General features: G+C 40.1%; 2 protein-coding genes across 2 annotated transcripts; one reads left to right on the top strand and one right to left on the bottom strand.

Annotated features, from left to right (window-relative positions):
* The first annotated feature begins 768 nt into the window (after positions 1-768).
* Positions 769-8,716, top strand: nrbp1 (nuclear receptor binding protein 1). The gene is made up of 18 exons (XM_026341506.1): positions 769-1,371; positions 1,648-1,906; positions 2,421-2,543; positions 3,063-3,164; positions 3,265-3,354; positions 3,460-3,500; positions 3,664-3,758; positions 3,990-4,073; positions 4,156-4,214; positions 4,607-4,705; positions 4,803-4,935; positions 5,254-5,344; positions 5,440-5,490; positions 5,731-5,866; positions 6,062-6,115; positions 6,210-6,273; positions 6,862-6,917; positions 7,035-8,716. Exons 2-18 carry the CDS (start codon positions 1,676-1,678, stop codon positions 7,128-7,130), a joined length of 1,605 nt encoding a protein of 534 aa, XP_026197291.1. The 5' UTR covers positions 769-1,371; positions 1,648-1,675; the 3' UTR covers positions 7,131-8,716.
* Positions 8,717-9,192: 476 nt separating this feature from the next.
* On the bottom strand, positions 9,193-17,670 carry si:dkey-12h9.6 (macoilin-1). Its single transcript, XM_026342194.1, has 11 exons — positions 17,572-17,670; positions 16,020-16,161; positions 15,779-15,905; positions 15,471-15,594; positions 15,061-15,239; positions 13,918-14,371; positions 13,669-13,827; positions 13,082-13,252; positions 12,482-12,608; positions 11,585-11,759; positions 9,193-10,953 (listed from the first exon to the last, which is right to left on the bottom strand). Exons 1-11 carry the CDS (start codon positions 17,646-17,648, stop codon positions 10,763-10,765), a joined length of 1,926 nt encoding a protein of 641 aa, XP_026197979.1. The 5' UTR covers positions 17,649-17,670; the 3' UTR covers positions 9,193-10,762.
* Positions 17,671-26,158: the final 8,488 nt, after the last annotated feature.

Raw genomic sequence — 26,158 nt, forward strand, 5'->3', positions numbered from 1 at the left:
CTGAAACTTTAGCAAAAGTAATTGTAATAATTTTACATCTATAACATCAGATATATTGACATCTAGTGGTAACATATATAAATGGACTTCTTTTCTATTCAGTGTGCAGTTGGCCTAATTCTCTGTCAGTCTATTCCCACTTTAAACCAGAAGCACAGGCTGCACAGTGCGTTGCCAGGTTTGAAGGTAGCATTATGATTTAAATATCCACTGATTGTTTTAGGTCTTCGATGATTTAGTACAGAGATATGTACTCAGATCACACCATCATGGCATGATTAAGATCTTAGTGGCCCCAGAGCATTAATTTACTGTTGTGATCCTACTGACCTACTAACTCGTGTGTTTGTTAGAGCTCCAAACTGCAATCAGATACAATGCATACAGCAAATTCACATTCATTATCATTCATAATGCTGGAATCCTAATAAAATATTACTATAATATAATATATTAAATAAACTACATTGACAGGGGACCATTGATTGATTGATGATGAGGTTGGATCTGCATCATCGTACCCACACTTTCCAGTAATGATTTATCACTTACACGATAGCCTGTATAACAGTTGCATTTTGTAGTTGTTATATGACTTATGTGCAGGTTAGAGATTGTTTAATCTGCAGGGAGGACGCACAGTGTATTTCCACCTGTCTGTCTTTTAAGACAGACTTGCGAAACAGTTTTTTACCTTTTAATTTGTGAACACTGCAGAAGGGGGATCAGACAAAGATTACCTGGCAACCTCTCTCGGCTCTGACGTGACGGGCTTGCAGCGCACAGTGCATCTGGCAGCTGTCGCCATCATAACAGGCTAAATGTTAACCTTAGTTTAAAGTCAGTCCTCCGTTGTATTCGAGAATATAAAGTTACTCCTATCATTAACGTGTCTTTATTTCTTCTGTCGAGTTTCTGTGAACCGCTGTGATGTTATTAACCAGTAAACGCGTTTAGGGCTGCTGCAGTTTTGTGCATTGTGCTCACATTAGCCGCGGCTAATTTTCACGACACACATTAGCAGAGCTGGAGTCTTGAGAAGCAGCAAGGGGCGGTGGGCTGCTGGAGCTGTCGCTAGCTAGTTAGTTAGCAGCGAACCAGCTCGCTAGTTAGTTAGCTGGCTAGTTAATAAAAACAAAAACAAAAACAACGAGCGACATATAAACCGAATAAAGTCACGGCTGGGGACGGTGTTAGCTAAACGGTCGCCTGTTAAGTTAGTAACGTAGCTTAGCCAAGGAGCTAGCTGCTACTCCGCTGAGGAACCGAGGAGATTTATAACAAGCGAAGCTAAAACAGCTGGGACTGGACCTCCACCGTGGGATCCTGTTAAACTGGAGCTGGGATCGTCACATTTCCCATCTTCAACACGTATGTCCATTTATATTTACTACTTTTACTCCTATGTGTGTTGCTGGTTGTTATGGCCCTTACTGTTGACTGCTAAATAAGCTAATGTTAACTTATTTCATGCATGTCTCGCCGGTCGCTCATCACTTGTATCTATATTAGTTAGCTACAGCCATCATGTGAATTATCGCCAATCGATGTCGCCAACCTTGTTTGTAAACGTTAACAAACAGTTAACCAGTCATTGTAGGGGTAACTGAGGCTGATGTTGTGTTTGGGCATTTCTGTGTCATGTAGCAGGCTGTGGGGCCTGAGGACTGAGAGGATGTCTGAGGGAGAGAACAAACAGGGCCCGGACCCTGTCCAGGAGGGGAGACCAGAGGCGATGGCAGCTGCATCCACAGGTCAAGGAGTGTCATCAGTGTCTCCCCCTGTGTCCGTGGTGACCCAGCCTCAACCCACTGCTGCCACAGAGGATGAGGAAGAGGAGAGCGAGGATGAGTCAGAGATTTTGGAGGAAAGCCCGTGTGGACGCTGGCAGAAACGCAGAGAAGAGGTAGATTTCAGATTCACTTGTGCTGTTGGAGCCACATATGTAGAGATTTCTACTTAGAAAAACCAAGTTCTGTACCTCCACAGAGCAAACGCAGGTTTGAACGCCGGTAATAGTGTTAAGAAACTAACCTTTACTATTAGTGTAAAATGTTTGAAGTAAAATTTAAATTCTGAAGTTAAATATCTTTGGTGCTAAGGTTGAAAAGTGTATTATACATGGCTTGTGAACTGTCTCCAGTTACTTATTTGTATTTAGTTAGTTTTAAGAAAGGAGTGGTGAGATTTGATGCTCTTATATTGTCTCCCATAGAGAAAATTGTCTCTCAATGCTTTTGCTTTTCTGCATGCATCTCTCCTGATATATGTTCCAAAGGTAGTGAAAATACACTGATTATCTTTTGCAGGGTCTTGCTATCAGCTGCATTCATTTCCCTGTAATGTATTTATAACAGCCAGGTTTAGCTTTACTAATGTATGAATAACTGTTGATGGATTATTTTGTTTTCTTCCTGAAGGTGAATCAGCGCAATGTCCCCGGGATTGATAATGCTTACTTGGCCATGGACACAGAGGAAGGAGTTGAGGTGGTGTGGAATGAGGTCATGTTCTCAGAAAGGAAAAATTTCAAACTGCAAGAGGTGGGTGCAGAGCTACAGCAATGCAGGAAGTATGTCTGCGATATTAGCACACTGCAGCAGCTTAAAGTTTAATCACAATGATCATTATGAGCAACCAGACCATTTATACCAAATGCCTTGATAAGGTGTTTAGCATTGCATTCTTGTTTGTTAGGCTGCTTTCTTTTTTGTGATCTCGCTAGCAATGTGGAAACCTAGTCGTTTCCTATTTGGCTTTAAGCTCCTTAGAAAGTTGTTGGGCTTGTTGCTGCCAGTAACATAGCAAAGTACATCTTATCCCTGAATTTGCAGAATTTATTTTCAGAAATGTAAAGAGCAAAAGGTCATTAGTTGAAGAACCTAACCTCTGCTTGATAGTTTATGATAATGCATTATATTGAATCTTTGACAAATTTGAGACGTAAAAGCGGAAATAGCACCACTCACTTTTAATAAGGATTACATGCTACAGTTGTAAATATGTGATTTATTAATACTAAGACGTGATTAATTCATATTTTTGTTTTTTATTTCCTGCAGGAAAAAGTCAAGGCAGTGTTTGACAATTTGATCCAGCTGGAACACTTAAACATTGTGAAGTTTCACAAGTATTGGGCGGATGTCAAAGAGAACAGAGCGAGGGTAGGAAATTAAATCAAACCCCCCCCTGTTCATCCATATAAACACAAAATGACTTTAATGCTTTTCTGTTTGCATGTTTTTTTCCTTTTCCTGTTTGCAGGTCATTTTCATCACTGAATACATGTCATCAGGAAGCCTCAAACAGTTTTTGAAAAAGACTAAGAAAAACCACAAGACAATGAATGAAAAGGTCAGCTGTAACTCACCAATGGATTTTAAAATGAATTTCTTTGAAAATAATTCTGATAAATGTTTATTTAAACCTTTTACTATTGTCTTTTTAAACCAATTTTAGGCCTGGAAGCGCTGGTGCACACAAATACTGTCTGCTCTCAGGTATATTTAACACATATCTAATAGTTTTTACATTAATCAACTTAATAATGTGGAAGTGACACATCCGTTTAAGCTAGCTGATGTAGTTATGTTCACAATACATCACTTGTGCCTGGTTTGGTAGCATCTTATAACAGATATACTTTCCTCCTCTTATTTCCAGCTACTTGCACTCGTGTGAACCTCCCATCATCCATGGCAACCTGACCTGTGACACCATCTTCATTCAGCATAACGGCCTCATCAAGATTGGCTCAGGTAGGACGCAGGCTGTTCAGTAGTTGAGATTTTTCAGACAAGTGAAATACAACATTGTGAAGCCAGTGGCAACTTGATTTCTGCAGGAGCTTTAGTTGGTACTTTGTAGTTTCTATCAGCAGGGAGTATGTGAGTAAAAGGATTTTCTCTATATATTGTTGCTGTCTTCACTATTACAACTATTCCTATTTTTAGTGGTGCTTAGAAAGTTTTTTGTTCCCCCTGTTTTAGTCGCTCCAGACACCATTAATAACCATGTGAAAACTTGTCGGGAAGAGCAGAAGAGCCTTCACTTTTTTGCTCCAGAATATGGAGGTAAGATTCTACCTTTCTATCACTTTTCTCTGATGGTGTGAAGTGGTGTTTCTATGAAACTGATCAGCGTTTGTCTGTTCAGCTGTTGCCAACGTCACCACAGCCGTGGATATCTATTCCTTTGGAATGTGCGCCTTAGAGGTGAGAGGAAACCTTGTAGCTGTTAGTCATGTAAAGATGAGCATAGTTACTTATTCCTTCATTTGTCCTGATTCACAAAAACAATAAGAGCACACAGTTTGTCTGAGTATAAGCTGCATTCTTAACAGACTTGCCAGTTGTTGCAGCTTTGCCATGCTTAGTGCCGTCATTCACCGAAAGTCACAGTATTAGAATTAAGGATGTTCCTTATCGCTGTGTTTTGTAAGAAAGGATATGTGGAAATACTAATACCTTTGCTATGATTAATAATAGGTTTGCAGTAATGCCTAAACTGTCAAAATGAGTTATGTAATATGGGAGTGGCTGTTTTTGGCTTACACTTTGTGAATCACATCTAATCCACACCCTTCATTGTACAATCACTCCCCCAGATGGCTGTGTTGGAAATCCAGAGTAATGGAGATTCGTCTTACGTGTCCCAAGAAGCCATAAACAGTGCCATTCAGTCCTTAGAGGACCCTTTGCAGCGGGTAAGCCAAAGAGAAAAACTAAAGAGAGAACATAAAGTTTTAAATTCAAATTATTGAAACAAAATATAAAAATGAATTACTTTTATTACATTTTCAGGAATTTATCCAGAAGTGTCTGGAGGTAGATCCCAGTAAACGACCCACAGCCAAGGAGCTGTTGTTTCACCAGGCCTTGTTTGAGGTGCCACTACTCAAGCTGCTGGCTGCACACTGCATCGTCAGCCACCAGCGTGAGTGAAAGTACACATGAAAAAGCAGATTCAGCTGTTGACAGAGCACATATTAACTGAATATTTGTGGATCACTGTTGGTTCTAATAAAAATCAGTTTGGCCTATAAGACAGTCATGCAAACCCCCATCATGCAGATGACACTCTAAAGACATCAATTGCTTTGTTAAAGTCAAAATAGCACTTGGCTGCCACAAAGCTGTGAGCTCTTCAGTATAACAATAAATCAGACAGTAACAGTGGGGAATATTAGGGAAGTGACTTCATATCAAGGCTGAGTGCTCCTCTCTGATTGCAGTGTTGTCATTTTACCTGTAGATATGATTCCAGAAAATGCTTTAGAGCAGATGACAAAGAACATGGACCCTAACTTGGTGATCGTTGAAGGCAAGGAGGGAGTTCAGATGAAGTAAGTATCATATCAGGCACAAGTTGTTCCCCTGCTCCAAATTGTCTGACGGTTCTTGGAGTTGAATGTTAACAGTTTTTTTTCTTCTACCTTAGGCTCTCTCAGTTTCCTGCTCTTGAGTTGGACAAGTTCCTGGAAGATGTAAGGTACGAAAAAAAATGATGCCACAGTGCAGATGCAAGCATACATGAAACCAAAATTGTTGTTGATTTGCTGTGATTTGAGGATTGTGGCTGTTCAGATTAGGTGGAGAAGGTAAACGTTATCCCGTTCCTTCCAGTATTCAGGATACAACTACGCAACATGAAAACTCTTGCAGTTGGTCAAAAAGTCATTCAGAATGTCTCCAGCTGACGTTTGATCACTTTTTCTCTCTGGTGCACCAGGAATGGGATTTATCCTCTGACAGCGTTTGGAATACCCTGTCCACAACAACCTCAGCAAGAGGCAGTGAAGTCACCCATAGTGCCCCCGTCAGTCAAAACCCCAACTCCTGAACCTGCAGAGCTTGAAACCAGGAAGGTAAGAACTAAAAGTGGAGCGCAGGTAGTGTCAGTGAAGAGTCTTTGTTCTCACAGTAACTAGAAATATTCAATTGCACCAACTCTGTGATTGTGTAGAGACATGTTAGAATACCATCATTTACTGTTTTTATCGACTGCTTAAAAGTTTTTGTTTATAAGACAAATATTAAACATTTTCCTTATAACTCCTCAGGTCCTTCAGATGCAGTGTAACATTGAGCCTGTTGATGAGGGCGCTAAGCATCATGTAAGTCTAATGAATAATGACAAGCTCTCTGTGGTGCATTGTACTGTCTGACAAAGTGCTCTGTTCTGATACATTTATTATTTTTCCTCTGTAGCTGACTTTGCTGTTGAAGCTTGAGGATAAATTAAACAGGCACTTGAGCTGTGATTTGTTACCAAGTGAGTATCTTTATTTTCTTTCAGATCAATTTGCACAGTAGTTGTTTCTAGACTTTGCTTGTGCAAACATTTGTAGATTGGTTACATTTAGCAACCATCAGTCTGTTACTTTAATAATCACTTAAGTGTTTCACAACTCACATGGTTGGTGAACTGCTTTATCAAGACGATGCAGGTGATGTTATACAGTAGTTACTCTGTGGATGTGTTTTATTCACATTTAGAGTTTGTCATGTATCTGTGAAACATTTTCTATCTAATTTAGCATTTAATAATGTTCCTCACTGTTCAAGATCAGCTTGTAGTCTTCCTCTGTTCTAATGTTTTTATGAATTTCTACTTTCATGGTGCATTAGCATCAGCAAACGTTACCTTCTTTCTGTGAATCAATGTGTCATGTGTGATGGTATGTTCTGTGTGAATGATGATACTGTAGATTTAAGATGTTACGAAAACTTTGCATGAGATATCCACTAATGGTTGTTTGGGTTATAAACTGAAATGCCTTTAAAAGCACATTATTTTATAGTTTAAACATGTTAGCATTAAAAAATGACAGTAATCTACCTGGTTTGCATTTTTCTCCAGATGAGAATGTGCAGGAGTTGGCTGTTGAGTTAGTTCAGCTTGGATTTATCAGTGAGGTAAGTAGTGTTCATCACCGTGACCCTGCTGACCTCAATTTTAACAACGACAACATCACAACTTTAAGCTTAAACAGCTAAACATAATAATTTGACCTCACTGATTGTGCATTTCAGGGAGATCAGCCACGGCTTGCATCCGTTCTTGAAGAGGCCTTCTCAAAGTTCTATAGCCGGAATGATTCTCTCAATCCGGTCACAGTTTCCTCATAGCAGAGGACTCGCCAGGCCTTCTTACAGCCCTCCTCGTCCTCCACGACAGGACTAGCTTGTTGCTCCGCCTCCGAGTTGCAGGAAAGCTTTGCAAGGACAAAGGAGGAAGCCTTAGTCTGATTAAATATCCTGCAACCTGTCCTTGTTACTTCTGGTGGGAAAAGCTGCCACTAAGTGGTTGTTGCTTACTTTTTATTTTTCGTCCCACCCAATACAGCCATCTGCTTCTCTTTTAAAAGAGGAAATCCTAGTTGCAACTTAAAGGAAAATGCACATGTTGTCATTTTTGGCTTATCTGTTTCAGTTAATAGCGTAGAAATGGGAGAGGTAAGCAAAATAAAACTGGATAACAGCAGTATTTTCCTTAAGTCAGTATTAAAATAGTATTTTAAACATTTTTACTTAAAAACTGTTTAATAGTTGTCTGTATAAAAAAAAATCATCTTTGTCCCAAGGCAAACTGAAGTGTATGTATTATGGTGTTGTAAGGTTAAGTCTGGTTCTTTAAACGTTCTCTTGAGCAGTGGGTGAGGCATCTTCCTACCTTTTATATTGGTTTTCGAAGACCGGGTCAAGCTTCTAATGCAACAGATTTGTCACTTTTACTTCAAATTTCTGTAACTCTGTGTGGTCATGAAACATGAAGCTGCAACAATCTGAAGCTACAGATAAAATATGAAAAATCAAACTATTTATTTGTGGATCTTTTCCCAAGTGTGCACTGTACTTCACTTCCAGCACTAAGGCCGGTGGTTGTTTGAATGTATGCTTTTATTTGCTCTCCTACTTTAAATCATGTTATATTCTGTGACAAAGGTGTCGACTGAGGTCCAACTACTACTAGCTTCTGTTTTCAAGTAGCCCGTTGCAGCACTTATCGATTGGGTCAATGCGTTGTCTTTAGATGGAATTTTACACAGGAGATGTTTGTTTGAAAGCGTTGGTGTTAAAGCACACGATCTGAAGGATATTTTTCAGCAGGTTTGGTCAACATGTGTATGCTTTTCTACATCTAAATGGAAACTAATGCATGCGACGAGCTTGCCTCTGGAGTCGGTTCAGTTCCCATTTTAACGTTGGTGATAGATTCAGGTCATTTGTCAATAGTTTCAACTTAGGCCCCTGACAGTCTTTAGATTTTGTGGCTCTGAGTAGTTTCCCTTCATAGGTGAGGTATTCTGCTTGACACCAGCGCTAAAATGTGTTCTTACCGCTGAGAAATTACGTTTGGGCTCAGACCTCTATGTGTTAACTGTTTGATGAGTTCTCTGCTAGTTTGCACTACGGTATACTTTTATGTCCTGTTGGAAATGTCCTGTAGCCTCCAGCTTCTTCTCACCATCAGGAGGAACTTAGATTTTTTGGAAATCATTGAAACCATTAGTCAGTGATCCAGTTAACTGCTCGATGCTGTGACCACCTGTTGTTAGGGTCTGTAGATACTGCAGGAGACAAGTGTGAGACCGCCTGGCATGCTTGTAACCATCTTGTACACTGTATGCTGGACACTGTGCTCTGTTTCTGCTACGCATTTAAGCCCTTTTTTCACTTCCTGAAATAAAAAAATGACACAATCAGCACTTCAAGGCCTTGTTTGGTGTCATCTTGTGTTGTGGCAACTTTAAACCTGCTCATCAAGGGGAATTCCACTCATTTAACAAAACACAAATTCAGTTTATACTGAACTGCCAGTGTCTTGCATCGTCTTCCAAAGCAAACTTTGCCTCGATGGTGCACGTTGTAACAATTTGACTACTACTGAGCTCTATGCTTTGTACTTCTACATTGTCCTGATACTTTTACATAATGCGTTGCTGGAGTATTTTTGCATTGTGATACTTTTACTTGCATAAATAACCACTATGTTAGGGTGACTTCTACCTAAGATAATCTAGATCCCCTCAGTTTTTTTTTTTCTGAGGCGAAATATCTGTTGTTCATTTACTGTCAACAAGTAAAGCTTTGGTTTAATTTAACTTTAACATTAAAAAATAAGGCTTTAAGTGTAAATATGAAATAATGTACACTCAGACACACAACTGAGGCAAAATTCAAATTTTTTTATATTATTTATACAAAAACACCGTCCTGGTGTATCAGTGAGATCTCTATCCTCAGATCATCACTGTTTGAATTAACAATTATTTGTTCAAAATTTTAAGAAACTGTAGCCCTTGTACAAGTATATTCATGTACATACTTAAAGTCACAATGTGTGTTCATATAACAGCTGAATAAAACACATTTCATGCTGACAAGCACATTGCCGTACAAAATTACAGCAGAATAATAAAAGTACAGCAACACTAAAAAAGTTTTTTTTTTTTTTTTTTAAGAAAATACCCTAGAAACACACTCTAAATAAAAGCTACCAAAATGGTGACATCCAGTTCATGAGTGTGGGTATTTTCAATTCTGTACATAGTGAGTAAAAAAACAAACGAAAAATCCTACAAAAACGGTACATAGCACTTCAATCAAACACGTTACTCTTTCACATTAAATCTGTTTTTACTTTTCGGTTTGACGGCATCGTCTATAGGCACGGTAATTCAATTCATGAACCATGTTTGGTCAACGCCATTCCTTGTTTTGTTTTTTTTTTCCCCTCAAATCTCTCATCGACCTTTTCACGCTTTTCTCTTTCCCAGAAGAAACAGTCCAAGTTCAAAGGGTCTCATTCCAAAGCGCTGCCATTGAGATTTAAAAAACTGTTTTATATGATGAACCCATGAAGTTTCGTCTCACTTTCGGCACAATTCAAATAATCTTAATCCAGTATTTAGAGACAAGAACATTTTCTTGCATATTTGCTTTAAAAGTTTGGATCATGTTAATGTCAGTAAATAATTAGACTCAAGTCTTCAGAGAGCTGTATTTAGAATATTGTTTGGACTAATGTCATTTTTTCAAATTAAATGATGGTCTATAAACGCAACTAACGAGGGCTAAGAGAGAATTCCATAAATCAGTACTCTCAATACGTGAGAACACATTTTTAACAATAACTTTTCACAGAGGAGTTAGAAAATAAAATAACAGCTAACGGCTGAATTTGACTGTGTCCTGGTTGTTTGTTGTCACGGGTGGGGTTCAAATCCCAGTAGAGGTCCTTAGGCTTACTTCTAAGTCGCTTTGGATAGAATCTACCAAATGACTAAATGTAAATAATAAAATAATTGGCTTGAGCTATGTTAGGACAAGTCATGTGTGTTTGACTCCTGTGTAGAAGTGTCCAAACCCAGCACCAAATATATCAGACAAACGTGCAGCATCTGAATCACCAGAGAATTTGTGCTTTTTTCTGTATTGTTGTCAAGTCATGTGTATGTTTATAGAAAAATCACGTCTACAGCAGCTCTGCATATCACATGTTATTTTGGAGTGAGACTCTTCAACCGTTTTTGTGGAAGGAAACAGGAAAATACAGAGTGTAGTCAAGTTAGCACCATCAGTGCAACAAAAGGCATTTGACTTGTGGAGGCTTGTTCTGGTTCCACTCGTGGTTGGAAGCAGATGACTTCATGGCATCATTTACCTGTAATAAAATCCATAAGTCCCTCCCTCTTGTGTTTTATTGTGGAGGGGTCCGATGAGGAGGTCGGAGGATTTGAAAAACGCGACGACGTCCCTTATTTCTTGAGACACTGGTACATCAGTGCTCGTGGATTCAGCATGTAGCGCTCAGAGTTGAGGAGCTTGGTGAGATACTGCGGCATCGGAGAGCGAGGAGCCATGTAGGACACGCCGGGGCTGACGGCCATCACCTCAGCAATCCTCTGCTTCATTTCCCTTATCTCTCGGTCCTGCTTCATCAATTTGTCTGTAGTATGGAGAAATGAATTTGATTTAATGATACAGAAATTTCCAACATTTCTAGTGATTGCGAACGCAATGCTGTGTGTTTGAATGAAAAGATTCAAGTTATATAATTATATAAAAGTTATATAATGATTTTGAACTCTTCCCCACCCTCATATACATATTTATTATATAATAATAATAATAATAATATATATTAAACTACAGAGTCTCAAAAACTGCAATAATAATTTTTGAAATATTTAGTAGTCTAATGTGGATTACTGTTGTCTGCACACACATCCTAAATGTCACCAGTGCCCACTGGCTGATCGTAGAAAAGATTTTTTTGACACCTAAATCATATCCAGCAAGATACCGTGTATGCTGTTTATAATTTCAACTGACTCAGATTCATAACTACTGGGTTTTGGTCATTAAAATGTTCATAACAATATGAAATATTTATTATGAACCATGCTAAAACATGGTATGTAATGGTTTGACTTGATTGTTTACGTGTGGAGTGTCCACTTGGTGGTGCCACTGGGCCAAGATGATCAGATGACATGTTTTCACAGACATGACCACCACCACTAACTGGAACCTATGAAGTATTAAAATGAAGCTGCACAATGCGTTAGTGTGCGAACCTTGAGCGATTTCCAGCTGTCTGCGGGCATCTCCCAGAGCCGAGAACAAGTCCAGTTTGATGCGAGTCTCAGCGCTCAGGTTGTACTCCAGATGCTGAGCTTTCTCCTGCATGGCTGACAGAGTAGAGAGCAGCATGTCCGTGTCTTTCTCCACACAGCGGTATTTTCCCAAAGCCTGGATTCAAAAACACAACGGGAGTGAGAACGCATCATCACGGCAGTTTTACCTCCTCCAGCGACCACCTGAGGGAGACAGTGCTTTGGTTTCCTAAATATTTTGTGTACTTTTATAAATTCAGTCAGTTCTTCTTTAGTTCTTTTTTAAGTATTAAGGAAATTAGGGTGTTATTCACTTAGGGAACCAATGCACCAGAGATACAAGAGTTTTCACACATGGATGATGAACCGGCCAGCCATTCAAAAAACATGGAAGCCACACATTAATACACAAATACTGTGAAAGCTGATTTCTTTCTGTGTTTCTTACATTTGAAGGAGATAACCTGCACTCAGGAACATTTATTATTAAAGCAGTGTGATGTTTTTATGAAAGACCTGGCTTTTGTTTGAGCATGCTTCATGGAGAATATGCCACTGAAATCCCACACAGTACAACAATGTGCACAACTGATGTCAGACAAAAACAATCATACAATAATACTGCATTCTGATGTGATGATAAAGTGCAAAATTCAGGCCAAAACAAAATTAATAATACTCAGTATCCCCCAATAACACCATTCAAGTCACTAAAACATTTTACAAACACAAATAATTACGGTCACAAAAAACCCAGAAACAACTCAAAGACTGAAACTGAAGACAATCAAGTACTGGACCACTTGAGACTCAAGGACAGATGCACAAAAGTTCATTCCCAAATAGAGGAAAAGATACCTCAATATCACTCTCTAGGTCTACCACACGACTCTCTTTCACTTGACACTCCAGCTGTAGTTGTTTGTACTCTGTCTCTAGATCTTTAAATCTTTTCCTTAACATTTGGGTGTCAGAGTGTTCCTGCCTGGTGTAGGAGATGGAGAAAATCACAGTTTGGAACAGTAAGAGAGGGGTTTCCTTTAAAGGGAAGACCCGTTCACACAGAAGGAAACATTTCATTTGCAGTTTTGATGATGACGCTTACTGTATATAGAATACAAGGGAAGAGGAAAACAATCTGTAAAACTGTCACATTAAATGAATAGTTTGACTTTATTTGAAATATATGTAACTATGAGATTGACGCCACTCTGGTGAGTGCTTCAGTATGAAACTGGAACTAGCCGCTGTTTAGCTTAGCTGAGTTTAAACCCAGGAAACAGGCGGACGCAGGCTTGGCTAAGCTATCTGCTGTCCAGTTTAATGTTGAACATACAGGCATCAGAGTGACATCGATTTAATTGTAATTAGCTGCATACAAATGCAGTTCCCGCCTTATTTTTCCAACACTAATTCACTGAGGATCGGCAAATGTAAAGGTCGTACAGGTGTGATTACCTTTTTGTTAGATTACGAGCAGTACAGGCAGCCTCCTCCAGCTTCTGGGCATGAAGTTCAGCCAGCTGTTTCTCAGCAGCGAGTCTGGCGTCCGTCTCGGCTCTGGTCTTTTTCTCCAGCATGGAGCTTGTTTGTTTGTCCCGCTGCTTGGTTTTAGTCAGACACAGTATCCTGACGGAAAAATGTGAAACTCAATTTAAATAATGTGAAAAATAAGACCACGAGGAAGTGGGTCAAATAAACTAAGATGATCAAATCGTTAATAGTCATGAAAAACACTCATCCAAACCGGTGAAGCTACTCGTCTCTTCAACACAGGGTTTTTTAAGATTGTAATGAGCTTGGAGATTAAATGTGATTTTCAGACAAACTGTGGATTCACATGTTGTGGAAAAACCTTTTTAACAAGAAACCACTTAACACATGCTCACAGAAAAGGCCTTAACGTTACATAAAGCCTTACACTTGTATTAGCTGGGGCCTAAAGATAATCTACATGATTAGTCAATAATTAACGACACTGGATTTCATTAGTGGCTTGGAAAGAAAAAGTGTGAGTGTGTGTGAGTGGGTTTTGGAGCACTCACTTGCTCTGAAGCAGCATGTTGGACTGTCTCAGCAGGGACACCTCTGGCCTCAGGCTCCTCTCGCTGTTGGTCAGGTTGCAGATGTGACTTCGCAGCTCCTGCTCGCTCTGCCTGCTCGTCTGCACCTCAGCCTTCAGCCTCCTCAGCTCCTGCTCCAACCTGAAAGCAGGAAAAGAGGATGAAGACTGTTCTTTAGCGCTGATTTCACCGTGACGTGCCTAGTTACAAGCTGAATTAGCTGGGCCTTACTTGCTCATCTGTTCAGCGTGATAACTTTGAGACCCTGTGGTACTTTTGTCTGCCACGTCCCGGTTGGGGCTGACTGTTTTTAGACTGGATCTTTGTTTCTTCTCGGACGAGCTTGCGGGTGGTGAAGAAGTGTTTGTGCTGCCTCTGCGAGCTTTTGGCGAGGAGTTTTTAGCCAGTCGTGCGGCTTTGCTTCCATGCTCCTCTTGAGGTAGATTATCTGGGGTCGTAGAGGATTCTGGTCCTCCTGACCCACTGTGCTCGCTGACGGCGTGTTTGGATGAAGACAGTCGACGGCTTGATTCACCTGACCTCACCTCCTGAGTTCCCTTTTCTGATGCTCTCTCCTCGCTGCGGATTTGGAGGCAGTCCACTGTATGTGCTTCATCATGGGCCACTGCAGCACCGTTCTGACACTGGTACTGAGTCAAATCAGGCTTTGTCTTCCATTTTGAGTCTGCAAGTGTAGATAAAAACAAAGAAGTTGCCAATGCAAACACTGTATTACCTGCCAATGTCTTTTCTTCAATAGTCTTATATTGTTTTCTTGTGCTTACTTTATGTTCTGTGTTGCTGTTTAACTGCTACTTTGCTACTATGCTACCTAGCATTTGAAAACCTCTAGAAACAAAGATACATCAAATACATCATCTTCAGCTTCAAAGACTTCTTTAAGTATAATTAGGAAAAATATGGGCACTTTAAGTTCATTTTGACCTACTTTTACTCCTAGAAAGCTGTTTCTGCACTATTCAAGAACACTCAGATTCACTAAAACAGATCTGTCTCTTTAAATGTGAGAAATTCCTCTCCTAGAGAAAGTTTTTTAAAAAACTTGTACACTAATTTGTTCCCATGATGGCTGTTTTTAAGAGATAAAGATGCTATTAATTCATGTAATGTATAAAAACAATAACTGTTCATTATATTAAACAGTAGAGTACAGAGAAGTTAGCATTAGCACCACCTGCAGAAAGTTGAATGTCTATTATCACACCGCTGGACACACCACTACATGACAAGTAATCTCATGACCTCAGCACGCAGCACTAAAGCTGAGGACAAAATAAACTGAAACATGCTGCAGATTGTGTGAACGGTAGTTTAAAGTGTAAATGAACCGATGGGGCAGGTGCACAGACTCACTGCTGCTGCCATCTGTGCTGGTCTTGGGATAAACCTGCAGGCCTGGAGGGAGCGAGTGCTGCAGAAGGTGCATGTGGAAATCGTTCTCACTCTGCACAGCTTTCTGTATGCGAAGCTTAAAAATGTTGGTGAAGTAGCAGGTGGCATCAAACCCCAGATACACTACAGGATATCCAATACTGAAAGTGAATAATGAGAGAAAGAGAAAGAGTTGAGTACGGGTGCCACACAATAAAAATATAAACACTTGATTTCTATTATTAATATTTACTCTGCATATTTTACATTCTCCTTCGTAATTGGTTGGTCTTTAACTAGCAGCTTAAACGTTAACACATACTGTGAGTAAGTTAGAGTAAATTCCCTCGCTACCAAAAGCAGAGAGGGCATCTTTTATTATGGCAACTTACCAGTGTGCAGCAAAAAGATGAGAAAGGTTGGCATGAGAGGTTTTAAGGTCTTTGAGTCTGAGTGACGCCTCTGTGTACACAAGAAGAATCCACAGGAACACTGTTGATATACAGATGCCCTTTTCTGGAAGGAAATATGGAATAATTAGATGTGAAGTGGCGGAAATAAAGAGACATCTAGCAGCATCTAATCAAATAAAATCACAGCAAACAGAAACAACAGTTATCGTTCATTATGAATTGGGAGTATCTTTTAAAATATTGACTGTGAAATACTTTAGCACAAAACAAACAATCCACACACTCACCTGTGTGCCATATGTAGTTGAATAACACGTAGGTGCTCGCCACAAAGAACAGCCAGTGCAAAGGAACAAATATTAAACAAAAGATGTCCAGAGTGAAGGCAGCACAAACAAAAACAACACAAATCACCTGCAAACAGAGAAAAACCTTCATTTCAGTAAAACCATTGCATCCGTTGTGTGTAACTGTCATCATGTGGGCCACTGCACACAATTTCAAATCACTCAGCAGGGGGGTTCTCACCAGCCCGTGGCAGTGGAAAGTGGTATATACACTCCCGAAGAAGAGCCAGCACGGCCACAGGTACTCCAGTCTGAATTCCAGGATGAAATCTGCCAGCAGCACTAGTGTCCACATCATAATAAACTTCAGGAAGGTGCACGCACTGCAAGAACATGCAGAAATGAGAAAAACTTCACTTATTATGGGTTTTATATATTAGGGGTTACATATCAGCAGTAGTATGTGTTCAGTGGGAAGGAAATGACTGATTCTAGTAAATAAAATGCATACAAAATACAACAAAGCCTCTTAAACCATGGTATTAAACACACACAGTAGCTTATAAAACAGGGGCGATCAACCACGCAGTGCTAAACCTATAATTGAGTATCTGCATCTTAAAAAATGCATTTAAGCCGAGACACTACAGAACGATTGTTCCCTCGATCGTTTTGTTTGGCGACCACAAGCCAAACAGGAGCTGCGGTTTCCTCCTTTGTTCTGCTCATCCATAGGCTGCTATCACATCACCCCTTCTTTGTTTGGTAACCATGGCAATATTTCATCTGGAGGAGAGAGGGAGCACCACAACATCCCATTACACACGCGAGTTTATATCTACCTATTAATGTTACAGATAGAAAGTGTTTCTCAATTCAAACCTCTGGTATTTATTATTGTAGCTAATGTGCAAGTTATTTATTTTATTACTGGAAAATGTACAAAGAGGGAGCACTACAGCAGGTTAAAGTCTAATTACAAGTTCAAATTAGCCTCTTAATGTTACTGATTCAGTGGATTTTAATCGATGTTGCTTTTAAGTGCAATTGCTAGATATGCAAATTATTCCAGAGCATAAAAGGGAAATATTAAATCACACAAAGACAGCACCACAGCATCTGATGTTTACCATCTGAGCTCAAATATACACAATAATACCAACTGAGTGCGTTTTGAATGATCTCCCTGGTGTAAGATTTTATATCACTGCTAAATATGTAAATTAAAACAATAACACTGAGGAGCAGTGCTCTTTAAGTCCTGCTAATTCAGTACATTATCCCCAAAATCCATATTATTTTATGCAATGTTTTACTTTGTGTGCAAAATGTGCACAGTTAAAACAAGTGGCTTCTCCTCCTTTGGGTATTCTTTTCTTGTCTGGACTCTGTCTAGACGCTTTCAAGTCATGCTTTCATGTGCAAAATCAATTTTCTTTCTTCCAGTCTACCGAGAAGCTGCAGAGATTTCCCATTTTCCACGACAACAACAAAACGGGAACAACTGTGCACGCAATTCGCCCAGTGCGCACGATGTGAAAGCAGACTTGGGAGCCCGAGGAGAAACCAGGCCGACGTTAACTTGCACAGCTGCTGATTCCTGTCTCTCTGTAAACAATGCAGGCTGAAGTAAGTCGCCACATTAATGCGAGCTCTCGCCTCCTTCATCCGGAAAATGGGAGACGAGGATGAAGTGATGGGGATGAAGTGATGGGGATGCGAGGCGAGACAGGTGAGCCCGGATGACATTTACACAAAGACCACAACAAAAGCAGCCTCGCAGCGGTAGCTACCTTTCGGACAGCTTCTCGGTTATTTTGAGTTTTTTCATTTTCCGTATCCTGGTCGCGTCCACATATCGTTTCTTCATCTTATGGCTTCGACTCCCTCCGTGCTGGTGATGTGACACCGCAGCAGCAGCGGCACCGACGACAGAGAAAGAGCAGGTAAATATAAAAATAGACACACACACACACACACAGAGAGAGAGAGAGAGAAATCCCTCTTTGTGGATGGAGATGCTCAGCTGAACCTGTGATGATGTCTGGGAACAAATGCAGGCGATCCGCGGCTCTGCGCATGCTCAGTGGGGAGTTCACCTACAAGTGTTCATCACAGCAGCAGCTCACATTTTTTCTGGTAAATAATAATGTCACCGACATGTACACAAACAGACAAGTAGCCAGACGACGAATGCAACAATAAAACAATAAAGTGGTTTACAGACACATTTATGGTGGTAGTTGTTATTCAGATCCCTGGTTAGTGATGCCACACTGTAAATACACTGTCCGTCCAAAAATAAAGTCACCACCTGAATTTAAGCAAATAGGAAAGAGTCTCCTACTTAAAATAATGATTATTTTTCAGCTGGCAACTAGTTATTTAACTCTAACTGATGCAGTGAGTAGCTTCTCATTTCTTAAACAACCATGTCTGAAGACACATCCAGTGGTCGTGGAAAACAAAACATCAAGGAGATTAATGAAACCACTAAAACTGGGTTAAGAACTGTCCAATGGAAGAAGCTCATCTCGTCTGATGAGTCCAGATTTACCCTGTTCCAGAGTGATGGCATAAGAAGAGAGGTGGGTGAAGTGATGTATCCATGATGCCTAGTGCTTACTGTACAAGCCGGTGGGGGCAGTGCTATGATCTGGGGTTGCTGCAGGTTCTGCAACATTATGTGCCCAAAGAATGAGGTCAGCTGACGACCTGAATATACTGAATGACCAGGTTATTCCATCAATGGATTTATTCTTCCCTAATGACACGGGCATATTCCAAGATGACAATGTGTGTATTCATCAGGCTCAAATTGCGAAAGAGTGGTTCAGGGAGCATGACACATCATTTTCACACATGGATTGGCCACCACAGAGTCCAGACCTTAACTCCATTGAGAATCTTTGGGATGTGCTGGAGAAGAATTTGTGCAGCGGTCCGACTCCCATAATCAAGACGAGCTTGGCAAATAATGCAACTCTGGACGGGAATAAATGTTGTGACATTGCAGAAGCTTATCACAACGATGCCACGTGAATGTGTGCTGTAATCAAAGCTAAAGGAGGCTAACAAAATATTATAGTGTATTTAGTGTGTAATTGCAATGAGTAAAATATGAGGGCTCCTGAACTGCCAATGAAAAACCAAAACAAAGCAGCACTTCCTGCAGGATCTTATGGTGTAAATCATGTATATGTCTACATGTGTCGATTTAACTGTGCCTGTCCTCTGCTCCCCACAGAGCTGGAACAGCGAGGCAGCAGCCGATGCTCAGAGATGGGCCAGCTCCTGCTCCATGACGCGCAGCCCTGCCAGCTCCAGAGAGACCAGCAGGAAGTACATTACACAATATGTGCTATATGGCGTAAAAGTCTGCAACACTCACTTGACATGCTCAATTATAAACAATCTAAAGCATGAACATTATGAATCTTATAATGTTAAGTGTTAAATTATATGTTCATGAAGTTGCAATGAGTAGACTCTACTACACTGACATGTTTCTAATATCCAGTCCAGACAGCTCCAACGCCTGTGACAACAAACTGTGTCGTAAATACTGTAGCACATATGGCAAGAGAAAGTTTGTGAATGATGACAGGGTGGAGCTCTGAAAACATTTAATGAATGCTTTCTAATTTATAATCTAGTTGTAATTTAAGTGTTTATTAATGTGCAGAATTTGTCAGTAATTATCAATGCGGTATATTGTCATTATACACCAGCCTCCACTTATGAATGCTCATACGAAGGGTTGGGAATTATTATTACTATCTAGTGTGATATAAAACATTTTGCAGCTGTTTTCTTTATGAGGAAGTGGCTGTGCTTTCACCAATTTTATTATGGTCATTGGTGTATTGTGTTCACAAAATGTAGCTGCTGAAGACAGTTCAGATGACTACATAGCTGTAGAAAAGTTATTTGGAAGGGGGTATAAACTGTTTATGTTTGCAGGAGGAAGGGGAGTCTTTTTATGTGAGAGCATGGGAAGGTCAAACATTTTCTCATTTCAGATTTATAGGTTCTTTCAGCCTCAGCTTGTCAAATTTATGTTATAAAAATGTTAAATCAAAAAGATTTTTGTGTGATAAAGACTCTTTATTACCACTTGTTTGGCCACATGCACATGGCAACAATCCTTTCTCTGTATCAGGTCATTATTTAACTCCTGAAAATCAGCAGCTGGTCTCTGTGTGGTAAGTGCTGTAGCAAACATGGCAAAGGAAGATTGTGAATGACAATAGAGTGGGGCTCTAAAAACATTTTAAAATACTTTATAATTTATAATGTAGTTGTATTTTAAGTTGAAGTTTACAGTAAAGGAACCACTGTATTAACATGAGAACTAAAGCTGTCAATGTCAACTTCTCTACCACTGGGGTGAGGTCTGTTATATTATATATATATACACAAAATTAGTACAGTACATAGTACAGTAAGTGTAAAAAAACAAAATTGCTTTTTTTCATAGTGATGACGTTAAAGGTTAATATTCGCTTTTATTAGCCACAGACAGCAGGTGTGGCTTCAGTGTGTGTTTCTTGGCTCAGATTTGGGAAACTTTTCCCCCTGACTTGTGCCAAGTCCACCACATCGAGTATGTCTTCCTCCCTTTTTGTGAGTTTACACCCCACACACAGCCAAAGGTCTTTTTTATCCGGAGAGATGCTGGGCCAAAGTAAATTCCCTCCTTACTTTCTGCTGATTGCTGAACGGGTCAAAGTGTTAAGTCCTATTGTAAATCAAAGAGAATTTATTCACATAGAGCACACAGAGCTGACAGTTTTAGGATGTGTTTTTTTGTGAGTAAGTAGAGGATACAGAGTACAAACACAAGCTTTAAAGATAAACATCTTAACTGAACCAGAGCCCATGTGGACTGAGGCCTTTAAATAATCTGTGTGAAGCACTTGCAGGAGGCAGGATGCCAAGAGGCTACATCTTTGTTACTGCAGCCCCACTGTTGTTTCGGCTCAAGGACAGTTGCTCTACAGATCAGAGTAGCGACAGGAGAAAATTAATGGATGCTTAAAGGATGGGAAACTTACTGGGAGTGGAACCAAAGAGCATCTTTGTAACATCTAGCACACCCACAAAATAGCTGTGTTTTAATACAATAAATCTGACGAAGGAAAGAAAAGGAAACACATAAATCTGAAATGAGAATATGTTAAAAGGATCTTCATTCACTCCCCACTTCAACTCCAGAAATATATCTCCTACCCTCCATACAGTTAAAAGATAAAATGTATAAACGCCACTGCCTAATCACTCTGCTCACACACTCATCTTCATCAATGAAAAATACATTTCAACACAACAGCAGTACGGTATATGTGACAATGCAGCAGTAAGAAATGCTAGTGCACACCAATCAGCCAAAACACTTCCTTTCTTCTGAATAATCCATCTGTTATTTTAAAAGCTTTTCCTGTTAAGGGTTGCAGGGGATGCTGGATCCTATCCAAGCTGTCACTGGTACACCCTGGACAGGTCACCAATCTAAAACAGGGTCATGGTTAGTAATATCTAATTCTTTTGTCTTATGCAACACAGGCAAGGTTGACTTCCTGTGATATTTTGAAATGTGCAGTAATATTAGTTTAAACATGTAACTGCTGGTTTAGGCCACTGAGAACACTGCAGATGCATATTAATTAAAGCTGCCAGGAAGCCATAGAAATTACCATCCAGTGAGATAAGATGGCAGCTGTGAAAAACATCAGTAGAAGGAAGAATTGAGCTACTGTATGCAACAAATTCACAGTCACAAGATGCAACAAGTATCTTTATGCAAGTATTTAACACAATACACTCAATTGCTCATACTGCTTCCATTATTTTACTTTTATTCTAATTTTGAATTAATCAACATGATTAGATGTGTTATGTTGTCATTATTGGTACGTCCTTCATCGTCAGCCTGTGACTTCTCTTTCAAACTGCATTTATCTACCAATTTAAAGAGAAAATAGGATCTTTACACAGATCTAAGGCTGGGAGATTGCACCTCTCTTCAGGCATCAACTACACATGTTGGTGGCACAGAGGACGCCTGGTTCAAATAAGGCTGTGTTTCTATGTGTTAGGCACATGCAGTGTACTTTTGAGAAACCCAGAAGCATTTACAGGCTCGAGTGGTTGGAATTAATCCAGACTAGACCTCGTTTTGTTTTGGTTTTTTCCTCCTCTCTTGTAAGCGTGTCTTGAGTTTCCACGCTCAACTTAAAGAGGAGATTTCCTATTGCTATATTGTCACATGCACTGCCATTGTGTTGAAATTAGCTCCCTTTCCATGTGATAACAAAAGTCTTTCACTGAAAATAAACACTTGTGCTGAATGTCTGTAATCTTGTCCACATGCCAAGAGAAACTCACTCCTCACACCACAGCGTGCACAAGTCCTACGAATGTTTCTGCTCAGTCACAGCAATACCCATGAGGTTAACTAAGGTGTCAGATGAGAGGACCACCTGAAGTGAGTGGACAGGCAACTTGGAAGGAGTGTTATTCCCCCAGCAGAGGGGAGATAAGGGGATGAGTTTTTCCTCTGCCAGTGGGTCCAGTGATGGCAGAGGTCCTCTGGCTTGGCCAAGCTCGATAAGCCTGGCCGTGCCATCCCGTGGGGCTTATCAACTCCAACAGCGAGCCTCAACAGTTAGTCCCAGAGCCAGAAAATGTTTATGACATTGGCGTCTGTTTGTCTTCCCAAACAGCAGATTATGCAATATGAGACAAATAATGACTAGGAACATGTTCTGAATTGTTAAAGCTGATGCAGACTTGTGTTACCTAATCTCAACTAAAATCAGATATGTTAACACATCTTATCACAGCTCTGTCAGGCAGCTCTCTGCGTGTAGTGACAGTAATCACATTCAGAGGACACTTTTCCCTCGAAATTTCTTTTAATAAAATAATGCTGGTGAGGAAAGAGATTGACAAAGAGAGAAAGTAAGGGAGTAAAACAAGCTAACAGAAAAACAAAGGCAGGAAGACACTGGTAGATCAGTTAAATCAGTCTGTCCAGACTGAAAACTGTTCATTTAGTCTGAGCTGTTATCTCGCAAGATCACAGTCCCTTTGGGTTTAAAACAGGATGCTGTGAAGAAAAAACTTGAGTTGAAACTGACCAAAGATCTCAGAGCTCAGTGGAACAAACTCAAGTTGATTTATAATGTTCAAGTGACTTTAAAACCAAGCTTGAATCCTCAATGACACTGAAAGTGTTTGGGTATCACTTATGATTGTCCAATCATCAAGTTCTCATTATTTATTCACATCTTTTATTGCATCTAGTTTAACTACACCTTGCAAAAGCAAACTTTACAGTAAGCAGCAGTGAAGTTAACACCAAAAACACTAGAACATAATCTGAACTGACCACTGTGGTTCAGACTGACAGACACCTTTGTGCGTCACGTAGTCCATATTCAGTGCTGTGAAGATGATGATGTAATGATCATCTGCACAGAAATATTCAGGCCTCCCACTGGTAGTTGTGTTGCTTCCTTCCCGTCACTTAAGTGTTTTGTGATACAGTACAAGTGCAGTACAACAAAACTTGCTAACAGGCTCGTCAGCTCACCTCTTAAGCTTTCATCACTCTGATGCTTTCATCAGAGCTTTCATCACTCACTCCAGGGGATGCTGGATCCTATCCAAGCTGTCACTGGTACACCCTGGACAGGTCGCCAGTCTAAAACAGGGTCATGGTTAGTAATATCTTATTCTTTTGTCTTATGCAACACAGGCAAGGTTGACTTCCTGTGATATTTTGAAATGTGCAGTAATATTAGTTTAAACATGTAACTGCTGGTTTAGGCCACTGAGAACACTGCAGATGCATATTAATTAAAGCTGCCAGGAAGCCATAGAAATTACCATCCAGTGAGATAAGATGGCAGCTGTGAAAAACATCAGTAGAAGGAAGAATTGAGCTACTGTATGCAACAAATTTACAGCCACAAGATGCAACAAGTATCTTTATGCAAGTATTTAACACAACACACTCAATTGTTCATACTGCTCCACTCCATTATTTTACTTTTATTCTAATTTTGAATTAATCAACATGATTAGATGTGTTATGTTGTCATTATTGGTACGTCCTTCATCGTCAGCCTGTGACTTCTCTTTCAAACTGCATTTATCTACCAATTTAAAGAGAAAATAGGATCTTTACACAGATCTAAGGCTGGGAGATTGCACCTCTCTTCAGGCATCAACTACACATGTTGGTGGCACAGAGGACACCTGGTTCAAATAAGGCTGTGTTTCTATGTGTTAGGCACATGCAGTGTACTTTTGAGAAACCCAGAAGCATTTACAGGCTCGAGTGGTTGGAATTAATCCAGACTAGACCTCATTTTGTTTTGGTTTTTTCCTCCTCTCTTGTAAGCGTGTCTTGAGTTTCCACGCTCAACTTAAAGAGGAGATTTCCTATTGCTATATTGTCACATGCACTGCCAATGTGTTGAAATGAGCTCCCTTTCCATGTGATAACAAAAGTCTTTCACTGAAAATAAACACTTGTGCTGAATGTCTGTAATCTTGTCCACATGCCAAGAGAAACTCACTCCTCACACCACAGCGTGCACAAGTCCTACGAATGTTTCTGCTCAGTCACAGCAATACCCATGAGGTTAACTAAGGTGTCAGATGAGAGGACCACCTGAAGTGAGTGGACAGGCAACTTGGAAGGAGTGTTATTCCCCCAGCAGAGGGGAGATAAGGGGATGAGTTTTTCCTCTGCCAGTTGGTCCAGTGATAGCAGAGGTCCTCTGGCTTGGCCGAGCTCGATAAGCCTGGCCGTGCCATCCTGTGGGGCTTATCAACTCCAACAGCGAGCCTCAACAGTTAGTCCCAGAGCCAGAAAATGTTTATGACATTGGCGTCTGTTTGTCTTCCCAAACAGCAGATTATGCAATATGAAAAAAATGATGACTAGGAACATGTTCTGCATTGTTAAAGCTGATGCAGACTTGTGTTACCTAATCTCAACTAAAATCAGATATGTTAACACATCTTATCACAGCTCTGTCAGGCAGCTCTCTGCGTGTAGTGACAGTAATCACATTCAGAGGACACTTTTCCCTCGAAATTTCTTTTAATAAAATAATGCTGGCGAGGAAAGAGATTGACAAAGATAGAAAGTAAGGGAGTAAAACAAGCTAACAGAAAAACAAAGGCAGGAAGACACTGGTAGATCAGTTAAATCAGTCTGTCCAGACTGAAAACTGTTCATTTAGTCTGAGCTGTTATCTCGCAAGATCACAGTCCCTTTGGGTTTAAAACAGGATGCTGGGAAGAAAAAACTTGAGTTGAAACTGACCAAAGATCTCAGAGCTCAGTGGAACAAACTCAAGTTGATTTATAATGTTCAAGTGACTTTAAAACCAAGCTTGAATCCTCAATGACACTGAAAGTGTTTGGGTATCACTTATGATTGTCCAATCATCAAGTTCTCATTATTTATTCACATCTTTTATTGCATCTAGTTTAACTACACCTTGCAAAAGCAAACTTTACAGTAAGCAGCAGTGAAGTTAACACCAAAAACACAAGAACATAATCTGAACTGACCACTGTGGTTCAGACTGACAGACACCTTTGTGCGTCACATAGTCCATATTCAGTGCTGTGAAGATGATGATGTAATGATCATCTGCACAGAAATATTCAGGCCTCCCACTGGTAGTTGTGTTGCTTCCTTCCCGTCACTTAAGTGTTTTGTGATACGGTACAAGTGCAGTACAACAAAACTTGCTAACAGGCTCGTCAGCTCACCTCTTAAGCTTTCATCACTCTGAAAACTGATCTCTGTCAGTTGACAAAGCACTGACAGATAACTTTCATCAATAAAAGCCTCCAGGAAGGATGACTGTAGATATGGCCAACACTGTAGTTCTAATCTATATGTGGTAGCTCGTTCTATAGTAACCACATACTTCCTTATATTGTCCTGAGAAGCCTGTAATCTATGGACTTTTGTAAACAACATGGTTACCCAGCGCTTCTTAAAGTGCCTTTTACTCTGACAGTGGTTATTGTTCTATGATCTCCCACGATTGCTCAAGTTCAACCAGTAGCCAAAGGCTGAGATCTCCCAACATGCCCAGTTAAATGAAACACGCCCGGTTCAAGTCAACCATTAACAAATGACTGTTGTCCTGCAGCAAACATGCATAAAAAAATGTTTTAAAAAAACATTTGGAGAGAGGTCCCAGGCCTGCAGCAGAGGAAATGTTTATATTAGGAGTATCCAGAACAATATATGGCAAAACATCCATTCATACACAAGCAAAAATAAAATCAAAACTAACAACTGACTCAAGGTCTCAACAAATACAGTCATTTTTAGTTTTCTCA

This window comes from Anabas testudineus, chromosome 24, assembly GCF_900324465.2.
Source record: "Anabas testudineus chromosome 24, fAnaTes1.2, whole genome shotgun sequence".
NCBI lineage: Eukaryota > Metazoa > Chordata > Actinopteri > Anabantiformes > Anabantidae > Anabas > Anabas testudineus.